Genomic DNA, 15,057 nt, shown 5'->3' on the forward strand with positions numbered 1-15,057 from the left:
TTCCGTTAATGGGGTTACTCTGCCTCGTCGTTATAGGGTCGTAACGGCTTTCTACCCAAGTCCACCGCGTACAGCCTCGTCGACCCTGATCAATGCTGAATTTCTCGTTTCTGGAATCCTCTTGATACGATGCATTTCATTAGCACGTTGCAGATTACGTGAATTCCTCGCTGGGTAACTACTTTGAATCCGCCTCGTTCTGTGTCGAGGATGTCGAGTTCGAAGTGTTCGCAGTGGTTCGCGGTGTTTTGCGCTCGTTTTCCATATCCTCTTAAAACCGCCACCTACGTTCGACGGTTAGGTCGTCTTTGACGAGTAAGCACTGCTGATTGCGTCAAAGAACAGCGGTTCAGTCCGGTACCTCGATATCGTCGACAGAAAACAGGGTGTCACTTAATATTATTCAATTAAAGACCGACGTTCACGGAAAACAGATGCACATATATGGACCAATCTAACATTGGAGAAAACCTCATAAGACACTGTCGCTAATAACCAAAAGGTTGATGCGACGTTACATATGTAATAAAAAAAAATACTTTATTATAAAATTCGACGTGCCGTTACAAACTGCTCTGCGCGCTGTGAAACTGATAACTACATAGTTGCTGGATGGAAAACTAGGGCCTTTTATTTCGGAACTGGACTTTGGGCTATGACTGGATCGGAAAGGAAGGAGAGTTTGGAAGCTGAAGGGTCGAGAATGTCTTGGTTAAAGCAAAGATTTGGAATAGGTCAGGAATGATTAAAGGAAAATATTTACTATAAGTGTATAACAGTGCGTTTTTTATGTTGTTTCAGATTGTGTAATTTTTTAAAGTCATTGAAATTACTTTATGTGCAAGTGTTATACAGGATGAGTCACCTAACGTTTGCATGTCGAATATCTTTGTTGTTTGTAAAGATACATCAAATATCACAAGGATAAAGTTGAGTGGTTCAATGGAACTCTGATGATGCCGAAAATATTGTTAATTTTTATGCCATTTTTTTGAAGATATCAGGGTCACCTTTATTTTTTAAAATGGAACCACCGTTTTTAAAATACCTACAATGATAGTCCCTTTCATTAGGAATCTTTATATTAATACTTTACGGTTTCTCTTTCTTTGCTAGATAACTAGGTCCTAGGTACTCTCTTTAACATTGACCACTTTCAAAAACAAAGTCCCTACCTTACTCTGCATATCGACAATAAAAGCACCAAATTTTCGTTCATTACTCGACGTGGGAAAGAGAACCATTATCAGAAATAGCTACTATCACGTGTCGAATATTCGCATACGAAATCCACCACCAGGACCGTGAAAAAAAGGCGGAATAGAGTGGCACGCAGCGGTGCAATTCGTCCCGGAGCAATTCTTTTCCCAAGTCGGAGCTTCTTCTCGGTGGAAGAGCGACGCCGCGGTAGACACATAAATTTCTCTATCTCCGCGCTCATTACAATTTTATCTTTGCCCCGTTTGATTTATTCGGAAAGTTCAGTAACTTCGCCATTGTGCCCGCGGACCAGGGAAGATTGCATTGTGCGCTGCACCTATAGGAGTAAAGGGACCAAGTTTCGCGCGCGATATGCTAGCAACCTGAGTCGTACGAATATTTCGTCCTCCTCCTCTTCTCTTCTGGCTCGACCTCATCCTCTCGTGTCCCTTTGCCACGTTCCACCAAAACCACTTGGCCGGACCCGGTCGACATGGTCTAGAGAATTTTCTTCCAGTGTCTGGTGGATTATTCGAGCCCCCGGGTTTAATTAAAATTTAAGGCAAAGCGTGTCCGTAAGCCATAAGTCGGCGACGCTCGTTAAGCGACACAGGGCCGTGCCATTAATTATTGTTACAGGTGTTTGCTGTTAGTGATGCAAACTTAATTTCGAGGGCGGGTTACGCGGCTGGTCCGAGCGATTCGTACCGGATCGGCGTAAATAATTGAAGCCTGGGAGTTTAATTTATGTCAGAAAGGCGGATTCCACTTCGCCGCCGACCCCGCCCCGCTAATTGAAGTAGTAACGCGAGTTTCATTCCGCGCGATCATTTTTTAACGCCCACCCTACCCCGAGTGAATTTCGCCCGCGGTAATTAGAATCGTCGCTGGCCGTTGCACCGCGCCCGGCCCCCGCCGTCCGCGAATCGCGAAATTAGTTTTTAAGTGGCCGGCGGATTTTTCTAGGAATACAGTCGCTAGCTGCACTTAATATAGATTTAATTTCAAATCCGTGATGATTCCGCACTCAATTTACGACGTATTCTCTAGATACATTGATAATGTATCGCCAACTTACAAGCAGAACATCGTTCGAATACATTTTCATTTACGTGATTGTTCAAATGGGGAATTATTTATTAATATAGGGATGGGTGTAGAGTTTTTGGCTGATTTTAATCTTACTTCCTAATTAAAGATGATATTTAGAATTGAGATTTCGTCGTTTGCTTCCTATAAATTCTCTTGCTTGTGTTAAGATGTTTAGAAGTATTTAGTATTTCAAGGTTCGAATAAAAAATGATGAAAATATTCTCTATTTTAGAAATCAACGCAGGTCGTTTTCAGTAATAAAATTTATGTTACTTTTAATTTTATACACACTTTTGTGCACTTGATTTGCAATGTATTCTTCACGTGGATGATGAATTACTAACTCAGAAGTAGGGCATTGTTCAAATATGCTTTTATTTAAATTATTTGTAAAAGAGGGAATTATTTATGAAAATATATTCGTAGAGTTTTTGTCTGATTCCAATCATATTGTATTTCTTAGTTAAAAATAAACTGACATTTCAAAATTTAAATAAAAGAAGATATAAATTATTATATATTCCTTATTCCAGAAATCTAAATCGGTTATTTCAAATAATAAAATTATATGTTACTTATTATGTCTTATATAGTATTTGGTATTTATTGTGTTCGTGTTTAGTAAGTTGAACTAATTTCTTCCAAATTTTACCTTCTTGTTTCGTACCTGGATTATGTAACAAGATTAAATAATCAGGTAGTTAGATGGTTAATTTAAGTTGTGCATTTTATTTTCCACATATACGTATTTTGCATAAATTTTGCACATGTGTTTCCTAATGCAACAAATCATAAGAGAAATGAAGTATTATTCTATTAGTTTAATACCGCATCTTCATTGTACCAGATCAGTTAAAATATGATAATAAGTAATTAGGAAAAGATAGAAAACATCGTGACTTTCTGTTAACTACATTTATGATAGAAAAGCAAGATGTAATTAAATGTTATCGTACTTCGATAAGTTCACTTCTTTTGTATTACGGTACGAATATACAAAAAATAGGTTGTGAAATTAAGTCTATCTCTGGTGATTCGTGTCTTTTAATTATAATGTTGCAGTAGTAATGAAACTTCCGCTCGGCGAGAACAAAGGTACAGTTTTGCAGCGTTGGAAATGCTGTATTATCGCAGTTCTCGGGGAAATATTTAAAGTAGGTCTTCGTTGTTTATAGGCACAACACAATTCCTGTGAAATAACAGTGCAAGCACTGAAGATAAATAGACTGTTGTAAGTAAAGGGGAATGCGTCACGCAGAGAGAGATGATTTTTTTATTTATTGTACCTTTATCAATGTTTGCAACGGCATGACAGATTTTATCATCGTCCCGCTAAAATAAACGGGACTGCTTCGTTCCATCGTCTAGTATTTTTTTCCGTTCGAATAATGCACACTATCGATATTGTTTCTCAAAAAATCGTACTTAAATTTTCTTTGATAGTCCATTTTGCCATCAAGTATTACGAACGACTAAGATTTTGAACAAACACTCTTGTATTTCTGTTTATTTATATCAAAATTGTTATCTGTAGAATTTCCTGATGAACCTCTTATAGGAGTTCTTTAAAATATGTATATTCTTTATAAAAATGGTATTGTCTTTTAAGAAGTTCCCTTTGTCGTTTTTTAGTTATTAAAGCACTTGTTTGCTTAATAATAATTATAATAACTATCATTTCCACAAATTAAGTAAACTTTTCATCAAAATATAAAGAGCAACTAAGTAAAACTTTGTTTCGTTAAAATTGTTTTTTTTTCTAACTTTCTTTCATATTACCTAAATACATTTATAGTTGTATCAATAACTAATGGTTATTAGTCAGTTGACTTGCGTTCGTTACAGTTGAATTACTAGTTCAATATTTTGAAGGAAGTTAATAACCCTTTTATGTTTTTCCTTTGATTCGAGAATCGACCTATACTTTTCACATTTTCGGCATTCATGACTGCCTGATACTTTTTTTTATCAAACCTTGCGATTTCGAACATCAAAGACCAACATTTTCTTATACTTAATTTGCCTTTCTATTTCCATTAATTTCAGCGATATTTAACTACAATAAAGAAGTACATTATCCAAAAATACAACGACACCTTTTATCTTTTCATCACGAATATTAATCATTAAAAAATGCATCTCAAACATATTTAATACTCTGTGCATCAAGCTTTATCAAATTGTCAATTGGGCGATGTTCTTCGTTAGTCTTTTTAGGATTCATCGAGTTCGCCACAGGCCCATCGTTGTTCACTATAAAAAGCTACAAACAGGGAGAACAGGATCGAGGCGATAAGAGGATCACGTCGATCGCAGATCATAAACAGGAGCAGTGTGCGCGTCGCGTACTCAAACTGGACCGACACGTCATCTTTAACGATCCTACCAGTCGTAAAAGCGTGTCACTGTTACTTTCCACCCAGCTTCAGGATTGGCGAAACAATTCCTGAGCCCAGCAACCACCATGCTCCCCTTCTCGGCTATCTGTACGACGAACCTCTCCGGGGAGCGAGCACAATACATCGTGAAATATGAGTGCACGCCGCGCAGAAAGAGGGACGCACTCGGAGAGGGTTGAAACTCGACAGACGAGAGGGTGGCTGACGGATCGCTGTACCTATTAATTATTAGAACGAACCGAGGTGTTGATCACCCCCGAGTTCCCTCGTTAGTTATACCATTAGACCCGACGTCTTGTTGCTAATTGCTGCCACCTGGAAACTTGTGGCCAGCGTTTAATACAATATCTTCCCTTTGTTGTTTCAGGTAAGTTATCAATGATGACTGGTGTCCTTTGATGGTGGCCGACGCACAGGTGTGAAAATGTGAGTACTTTGGTGTGTTCACCTGAATCTTGAGGAGCTTTAGCATTTGTAATCGATGGTATTACATAAATGAAATACAGGATGTATTTACTTTGCAACAATACAAAGTGTTTCACTTAAACTTTGCATGGTAAATATCTCACGTGTTTTTTGTGATAGACAAAAATGTTGGGGGAAAACATTGTTTAATTTGAATGGAACATAATAATAATAGACATAAAAATAGTCTGAAGGTCATATTTTCTGAGATTTCGTTTTCTCAGATTTGCGTATTTTAATTATTGTAATAGATTAATTCAAACATGTATAATCTGTTATTTCTCAATTCTTATAAAACCATTCTCTAGCGTACACTGTACCATTCTCCAACATATTGTACATGTTTTATTTTGTCTTTTTATCAACTACAATATTATAATAATATATACAGGGTGTTCCATGTAACTTGCTCACCTTGGTTAATTTCTAAGATATGCATTTCATGAAAAAATGTTTTATTCAAAAGTTGCATGGGCATATAATGCAACGTATATGCCCCTTTTATAAAACTTCAGCGCAGATAGTTTAGTTAAATTAAATTTCAGGTTGTATGTACACTGATGCAAACAATTAGCGGGACACTTTTTCAAACCGTCGTAACTATGGGAGTTTTCAACCGATTGAAACGAAACTGCGTGAGGAGCATTTTTGAAGTGTCCCCTAGGCGTGTGTAAAGTTGCATTGGTGAGGGTTGACGCGAAGGAGTTAATTCACCCCCTAAACGGGAGGGTGTAGAAAAACGCCTCTTTGAAACAGGCCAGGGATGACGGAAGAGGTTGAAAAATTAAAAAAAACCTTTGGGCGACTCTCCTTGATGCCCTCTACAAAATACACCCCTTGAAATCCCTCTCGGACAAACCCACCCCCCACAACCTCCCCCCACCCCCCTCTAAAATCCACAATTTCTTGACGACGGTCTCGATTTTGGGCTCAATGCATTCTCTGGACCCCCCTGATCCAGAAAATGCTATCACCCATACCGTGCACCCCATAGGCACCCTTTGGGGGGTGGAACAGCTCGCAAATTTTCAACCCCCTTCATAAGGGAGCACTTCCACACATCGGAGGACGATGAAATTCGCCATGTTTGTGAATTCGGCATCGGCATTCGGTATTCGGCATCAATGAGAGTTTCCCTAAAGGTTTTTTTAATTTTTTTAACCCTTTCCATTACACCTGGCACCTTCAGAAGTGATGTTTTGCGACGCACCCTCCTTTAAGGGGATGAATTAACTCCTTCGCGTCAACCCTCACCAATGCAACTTTACACACGCCTAGGGGACACTTCAAAAGTACTCCTCACGCAGTTTCATTTCAATCGGTTGAAAACTCCCATAGTTACGACGGTTTGAAAAAGTGTCCCGCTAATTGTTGGGAGTAGTGTATATGTCCAGCATAAATTTTTGTTTTCACCAATTTTCATTTTCGAAAATCCTTTATTTCGATAGACATGCAGAAATCGTTATTTTAAAACGATTAATCATTATTAAAACGATGTAAGCATTTAAATGATAATTATTCTAATTGGATGTGAAGCTTATAAATTACAAAATATTTCCACGTCAATGAGAGTTACAAATTGACGCGTTTCGACAGGGCAAATAGACGCAAGCAGATTCGTAATTGCAATCGACTTACGATGATTCACGTTTTCCTGGAGGGATCTATCGATCTACTCGCGGCACAGAAGCGTGTATCTATACATGTAATTACGATTTCCAATTATCTAGTCAAACGTTGAAGCGCTCGTTTATGAGCAAACGCATCGCGAGGTTACGAGGAACGAGGTAGTTAAACAGTCGGTAAAATTGAGCGAAGCTGATTGGAATCGTGAAACACATACGAATCTCCTATGATTTTCAGGAAGTTTCAGTTGAACTTCAATCGTGGCCTAACACTAATACGCAAAGTGCCAAAACGCGAGAAAATTCCAATTCCCTTTAAATTTAATAAAGCGATATCTGAATTTGTCGCAGCTAAAGCTGAAATTGAATACGAATGTTTCTAAATTCTTTTTTACGATAATATCGTTTCGTTTCATTTAATATAGCTTCTAGGAATAGACAATTATAGGCAAAATGTAAAATTTTACGTGGAAATAAAGAAACAAATTTTTAATTTTAATCAAAGTAAAACAATAATATCTACGATAATATTACTGCAATTATTTTCGAAAGTATACAGAATTCCTGGATATAATAAACATGTAGCTGCAACGATTTTCTTTCCAGTTGTTAGAAAAGAAGAATGTAAAAGTCATAATATGCTAAAACTTGTAATATTCTTAACAAAAAACATTTATATATGTATTAAATAATTTAATATAGAACATACTTTTTGACGAATTTTTCTGAAATTCAATTACTTAGCTTCTACCAAATTAAATCTATTTATATGTATAATTTCGTTCAACATACACATAGCAGAGTTGGACAGTGATTAATATGTTTTACTAATTTTATAATTGATTAACGAAGTAACCATGAAAAAGTAATGGAGTAATACAAAATTAACTTCGCTTGCATTAATCAAAACACACAAACTATATTTGAAATCTATCATTATTAGTAAAAAAAATGTGCTTCAGCAACAAAGCTGCTGTTTCTGCAATAATTAAAAAATGATTTGTGAACTATTACAGAGTTAATTATGATAAAAAATCTGACGAAATTATTTTTCAATCGTTAGATGAATATGTATTAATAAAATATTGACTTGTATTGTTTGTTATCCTTGTATTAGAGTCTACGTGCCCTTTTTGAATGTACTTATGCGTATATACATATATTAAAATTTGTATTAGTGGAGTTTTCTTTTAAATTTCTTTATAGAATTTCCGTACAACAATTGAAAAATGTTATTTGTAAAAATTCTATCGCGTTTAAGAGCTTTCTTTCTTCTGTTTCGAATAGCAATTTTGTTAAACAACAACGTATCATGTAGATTTCTAAGCAACAGTGTACCTTTTTGAGTCTAAAATTCCCCAATTTTCAAACCACGCAGTTTGTGTGAAATTGGAACACCGTTTTATGCGCAATTTACTGTACGATATCCAATACAATCCCGGAAATATCGAATCGGTTATGGGATTTTTGATTTTGGCCAACGATCGGGTATGTGGGTAATTAAATGTTTCTATTAATAGACTAAAATTCGAGTGAAATACAATGGAGGCTCGATCGACCTCTGATCTCCACGACTTCGGAAAATTGTTTCGCTTTGAATAGGCGCACTAGAACTTCCTAGAATTCCTGCTACAGAATTTCCCAGCTATGCTTCGTTGCAATTCAATTTTCAGTAATAAGTTCGCTTTCGGTTGGAATATTTTTCTTCTCCACGATGTCGTTTCACCTTTTAAGATAAATTTCTCAAGTATTGACCGATGTATTTTCCTGAATGGAAAAGGAGGAAATGGAAGAAATGGAAAATCGCTTTTACAAGTCGTCGTTGGAATGATTTTTTAACATTGAACGATGATTCTTAAATGAGTAATTTTTCCTCATTTGAACGCATTTTTGTTAGGAGGCAATTCCTCTTTACTTCATTACATATATGTATATGTCAGAGAAACAGAAATATTACACAGAAATCCTTTATTAATTGATGAATTTTTCACATGAGTAATTTTTCCTCATTTCCTTTGTTTAGTCCAATTAAAAATACCTTAACCTGACAAATTAAGGTAAACAAGCCAATTATTGGAAAGACTTCTTCATTAATAAATGATAAATTAGGTGTGTCGCAACGAATAAGCATTCCGAACAAATCAAATTTATTGTTGTTCAACAAATTATGTGTTAGGGGAGAGTAATATACTACAACCCGTGCACGAAAATAGTTTAGAAGAATATATTTGCAACGTGAATCTAACTAAATATTAGACAAACATCTTTACACAGAAGCGTACTAGACGATACGTTCTCCTTATATTAGAATCTAGAATAAAATAGTTTAGAAGAACATATTTGCAACGTAAATGTAACTAAATATCAAACAAACATCTTTACACAGAAGCGTACTAGACGATACGATTTAAACCATACGCAATGCATTGGATGATGTCACAGAGGGCGCTCGAATTGTATCGGCCCAACATTAAGAAATAAATATAAGCGTGTGTGTTACGTATCTGTTGATGTCCCATTGGGTAGATTTGCCTTATCCGTGACTAAAAAGGTCGATTCAGACTATACGACACGTACCGTCACCGACACGACAAAACATTAAAACACGCGTTTTAATGGAACTATTCACACTATTCCCGTTGACGGAACGTTCAGGTTGGTGTCTGTTAAGTGTGAATAGTTCCATTAAAACGCGTGTTTTAATGTTTTGTCGTGTCGTTGCCGGTCCGTGTCGTATAGTCAGAATCGACCTTAAGAGCTCTTTTGCTCAGGATCTAGAGACGCTGTAGCGTCTCGGCGCCAAGTACATGAAAAATTATCCGTCACCATATATATGTATACTGGCGTTGGAGCTACCATGTATCTTTTTGGACAGGAGAGATGGTCCATTCAAACCTAACCTGAAACTTCTTTCATGAATATCTCAACACGCCTACAATATTTTCTAAATTTAAGAACATTTTTCTAATGTAAACCGCATATAAGCTTTCGAGTAAAGCCAAAATCAATAAGATCGGTCCACGTACAAATGAGATATCGTAATATCATTTCATGAATCTGTCAGAAACGGTATTTTTCGTATGATTTTCCCGTCGTCAACCCTTAGCCAATAGGAGCTAAGCAAAAGCCGAGCGTCGTTCGTCGACTCTCGGAATTATTCCGTTCGGCATGGCTCGTCGGCCATCGAGCGTTGAGAGTCGAAACAGATGTCATCATTCATAACCTCCAAAGTGTCAAAACTTTTTACACTATTGCATTATTAATTATATTTATATCAGCAACATGTTTTCAATTTAGACTTTTTATGCAGAGTTTACAGAAATATCAATTTTATTTTAATAAATTTAAAATAGATTCTATATAATAAATAATTTGTAAAAAGAAGTGAGATCCGATAAAAAACTTCAAAAAAGTAAAAAAATTACGCCAAGTACATGAAAAAATGGAAGACTTAAGGAGTTATCATTGAAAAATAGAAGATCCCCATAAAAAACTACAAGAAAGTAGAAAAATATGTGAAATCGAAATGAGCTGCCAGATGATTTGCCCAGATTTCCACGGGCTAGAAGTCAAATGCTTGGCGTAGCCAGGCAAGATCAAGGTGTCGATGAATAAGAATTATTTTAAAACGCAAAATAATGAAAGTGTACTGATATTGTCAGAGTTTTAAACTGACAAATTATCTGAAAGCTTGCGAGAGTAAAGGTATTGGCGTCGATAAATGACCTTAGAAATATTTTAAAACGCAATACAATGAAAGTGTAGTCATAATATTGTCAGAGTTTTAAATTGACAAATTACCTGAAATTCTGTGAGAGAGAGAAAGTATGGGTATTGATGATCGAAGAATTCCTTGCCTGGCCACGCCAAGCAATTTGACTTCCAGGCCGCGGAAATCTAGGCAAATCATCTGGCAGCTCATTTCGATTTCACATATTTTTCTACTTTCTTGTAGTTTTTTTATGGGGATCTTCTATTTTTCAATGATAATACCTTGAGTCCTCCATTTTTTCATGTTGTTATTATGCGAAAATTCACGTTGAATAATATCGAAACGGCGCGTTATTCGACGACAGCGACCGATCACAGCCAGCAATCTCGCTCGACGTAACAACCACCGCAACTATACCGAGACCCGATGAGACCCAATGAGACCTTGTCTCACATTGTCAGAATGGCTGATCCGATCCCGGTACATCCTTGTCCCGGTAGGACAGTAATTGTCGCTCGTTCTTGAAATACCCGCGTCAGATATTGCGTGCTTTAACAATGGAGCACAATAGCAGGGTGTCGGGGCGAGGAGAATATTCCGAGGCACCCCATCTTCATCTATTCGTCTGTACATTTACGCCTGTAATTCTCTTTCTGTATACCCTCCACGTCCCGATTAACGGGCGAGAGTTTGGGATTCGTTATCCTGTCCATCTTCCGGCTGCTGTTTCTGTGTCCCTCGGTCTGACGCTGTCTTCCTTTGATTTCCATCTGCTTACTCTGCAGCCGGGATTAAAACTGAAAAATGACGTTTTCAACCTGCCATCGTTTCTTGTAATTTTACTTGCGACTAATAGAGACACTCTGTTTATAGTTGAGTATAGTAGTACGTTTATATTTGATTCATCAGACGTTTAGGTTCAAAAATGAAGATTAAAAACTTAAAAAATTATTTTTCTCAAATAAAATTAGATTTTAAAATATAAATCTACCGAAGGATCCGTGAAGACTTAATTCTCGCCCCCTCGGTGACATGCGATGGTCCCGTATACTTACCTGTCGAAGAGGGAGAATGGTGAACAATAATCGCATGATGGATGATTCGAACGCTTGATGGATCCATCGAGAAAAGAATTCGTGAAACGTTGATGTTACAGCAAAGTTATATTCACAATTATTGCTTAAACAATAAGTACTTTTTAATAAATTATTTAATTATTGCAAGAAATGAATTTTTAGTTCTAACTAATAGATATCAAAATATAGACAAATTTCTCACGATTAATATCTTTAATGAATACTTATTCTAAACTGTAATTGTTGTTGATATTTAAGCGAATACTAAATGCTACTATTATAGATATTTAATTAATTCGGAGATATCAATTTTAATTGCATATCGGAGTTGCAAATTGTCATTCTAATGATTTTTGAAAATATGAGAACGAACATGAGAAGCTTTAACCCTTCGACCGCGGAGCGATTTTTGCTGGAAATTTCAAGAGGCGTAGAATTTAAAAAAAATATATCAGCTTATTGGTGATGATAAGACGGAATTTTTTTATATTTACAGTTTATTCATGGAATGTTTCGTTTCAAAAATAGAAATTAAAAACTTAAATGACTTTTTTTCCTGAGATTTCGTAGTGATCTGATTCTGTTGTTGTTTTCTTAAAGATAAAGAAATAACAGCCAAACAATACAATTTAAAAGAAATATCACTTTATAGCGAATGACAAAATGAAACTTCTTTTATACTCACAGTTTATTCATACGACATTTAGTTTGAGAGATAAAAATTGAAAACTTAAAAGATCAATTTTCTGAGATCTCGTAGTGATCTGACCATGTTCTTGGTGTCTTAAAGAAAACAAACAACAGTTGAAGAATCAAATTTAAAAAAAAATTCCACCTTCTAGAGAATGACAAACCGAATCTTTTTTTATACTTACAGTTTATTCATACGACGTTTAATTTCAGAGATAAAAATTGAAAACTTATACGCTCTTCGCAGTCAAAGGGTTGCTTGTTGAACAAAAATTGATTCGACGAATTTAAAAATTTCGTCCGCTTTATGCATTACTCCTGACTTTGTTTCTTTATTGGATTCTGATATGTGTATATATTGACTTTCTATACGAATATATACGCCCTTCATAATATGAGTCTAATTTGCGAGGACGAATATATATGTACATCTTTCGGGGCCAAAGGCTGTTAATTCCGAACGAATTAAGCGAATTTCAATCCAAGTAATTCTTGTGTCGGTACATTTGTAAAAGGTCTTGCCCGTTACTTGGAATTAATAACAGTGCATCAATGTCGATTTAACGACGTTCGTAACTACGCAACACGGGATTGTAATTGCCCCGTAATTGAACGTAGTTCGACAGATTACAGGCCGATTTCTGAAGGGCGTCTTGGGCGCCCGAACTCGGAACGCAGTTCCTACATTTGCGTTGGTAATCTGTCAGCTCTGTGTTGCGAGTGCTGGTACCAGCATATTTAGACCTTTGATTAGGACTTGGCTTGCTCGTCAATTTGATGTTCTGAACTCCAATATAATCGCTACGGTTATCAACTGTTAATACTGGAGATAAGTGGGCTCGAAATACAGCATGGAAATTCTGTTCATGCGTCCCACCGAATACTAATGGGTTTTAATTAGTTTCATTGCTCCTTGCTCGGCTAAGCAAGGTATTTGTGGTCGTTAGGCGATATCGATCTCGATTGTGTCTCGCTGTCATGTTTGTTCTGTCCACTGTGTACCGAAAATAGTCTTTGTCTTTTGATCTTTACTCCTTGGTGAAACCTGTGGTTTTTAAAGTCTGTGTATTGAAATTGCCTTTAAATAATTCCATTTGATATGAGGCAGTTTTGGTTTAGAAGTGGGGTCGGTTTTTAAAGAAATCAAAATACCTTTTAGGTCGACTTTTAAATTCGCCATAGGCGGAAAAGGGCACTCTGGAATAAAAAAATAAGAAACAAGGAACTATATATATAATTTCTGTAAAAAAACCCTAAAAATTGAAGGAAACCTATAATAAATTAAGCTGTGACGTTGCTTGACTTCCTGCTGATTTGTTTCTAAACTTATATTTGACAAAAAGAGATTTTCTATAAAATTAGTGGGTAAGAGTTTGTGTTGTTTTAAATGTTATTAGATAAATCTAAGTAATTTAATATTAGATACACAAATAACTTATTTCGTGTCAACCGTACAAATTTAAACAAAATTATCGAGGCTGAAAGAAAAAAAAGAAAAGTAATTTTTTCGAAAAGTGAGTAATAGAAAATTAAAAGATTTAATCAACCAGTAAAACTACTGAAATTCTATTCTAAAATGGAAGAAATTATACTCCTACACCTTTATTTTCTAAAATCGGTAGTTTGAAGCGTTATTTCAAACAGCACTTATCTGTAAGCACTCTTGTATTTTATCTTGCAATGAGATATGAACGATAGTGGACGTTTCATAGTCAATTTTTGATGTAAAAACAACTAGTTGTCGCATTTAACACGCATTCAAAACGTTGGAATTTCAGTCGAGGGATGTCAGACGTCGGAGAATTCGAGATGACAACGGGGGAAGACAGTTTGCCGAACGCATTGGGGGTACCTAATTACAAAACAAAGGAGCAAATGCTATAGATTAGCTCATTAGCAGAACGCTTGTCTCGTAATATAATTAATTCGTCCCGTGGCAACGCCTATCGCGTGTACGTCACCGTGGTGGTGCTCAGAGATTCGCGTCTTCCAAAGACCGGCATCAGACATTGGGGAGTTGATGAAATACTTTACAGTGATTTCATCGCAAATTAAATTCTGGATATTTTTGATAAACGGACTTCGAATATAAAATTTCTTATTTTTCTATGATATATATTTCTATGATTTCTTATATTTCTATGATATATTTTTCTATGATATTCTATGGTATAATAAAGTAATTAACCTTGATGAAACATTTACTAATTGAGGTTCTGTATACATACATTTGTGGATTAATTTGTTTTATGAAGTTTTAGTGAGGAAAAAAGACATTTTTCTCTTGTATGGAAGCAATGGAAGCCTGGATCATTTAATTAGGTTTTAATCAATTAAAATTCCAATTGGAATATATTTGTTAGATCGTAGAATGTTAAATTTTACAATATCATTATCATTTTAGACAAAAAATAATGCAGTTGCATGAGACTTGTAGTAGATTAACGCTCTTTAAATTAAAAATTAACGTTTCTAAACAAATATCGTTCGTATCATTACAAAATATACTTAATTCATGGCAGAAACTTTGGAAATGTCGATATTATTTTCGCATGGAAGAATGTACTAAAAATTCTTATTTTTCAACTAAAAAACGCCTTCTCCCTGGCAGCATGTTGACCAATACTGGACAATATTCGAATAAAATTTTATTTGAATAAAAAATGACAAATAAATAATGAATGGTTATTCGACTTATTCATGATGTCAATCAATCATTATTTGCATAAAGAGCATTTCTCCCTTAACACTGATTAGTATATTCATAATTCTTGAATAACGAATAAATCTAATTTAAT

The 15,057-nt window shown here is 35.6% G+C and overlaps 1 protein-coding gene across 1 annotated transcript in view; it reads left to right on the forward strand.

The window, feature by feature from the left end:
• The window catches only part of LOC128876107 (E3 ubiquitin-protein ligase MIB1), a 421,765-nt gene extending 416,655 nt beyond the window's left edge, over positions 1 to 5,110 (forward strand). The window contains exon 10 of the mRNA XM_054122207.1: positions 5,059 to 5,110. Coding sequence (XP_053978182.1) covers positions 5,059 to 5,062 — 4 coding nt within the window. The 3' untranslated portion in view covers positions 5,063 to 5,110. The remainder of the gene's footprint in view (positions 1 to 5,058) is intronic.
• Positions 5,111 to 15,057: the final 9,947 nt, after the last annotated feature.

The sequence above is a fragment of the Hylaeus volcanicus genome, chromosome 5 (assembly GCF_026283585.1).
Source record: "Hylaeus volcanicus isolate JK05 chromosome 5, UHH_iyHylVolc1.0_haploid, whole genome shotgun sequence".
Classification (NCBI taxonomy): Eukaryota; Metazoa; Arthropoda; class Insecta; order Hymenoptera; family Colletidae; genus Hylaeus; species Hylaeus volcanicus.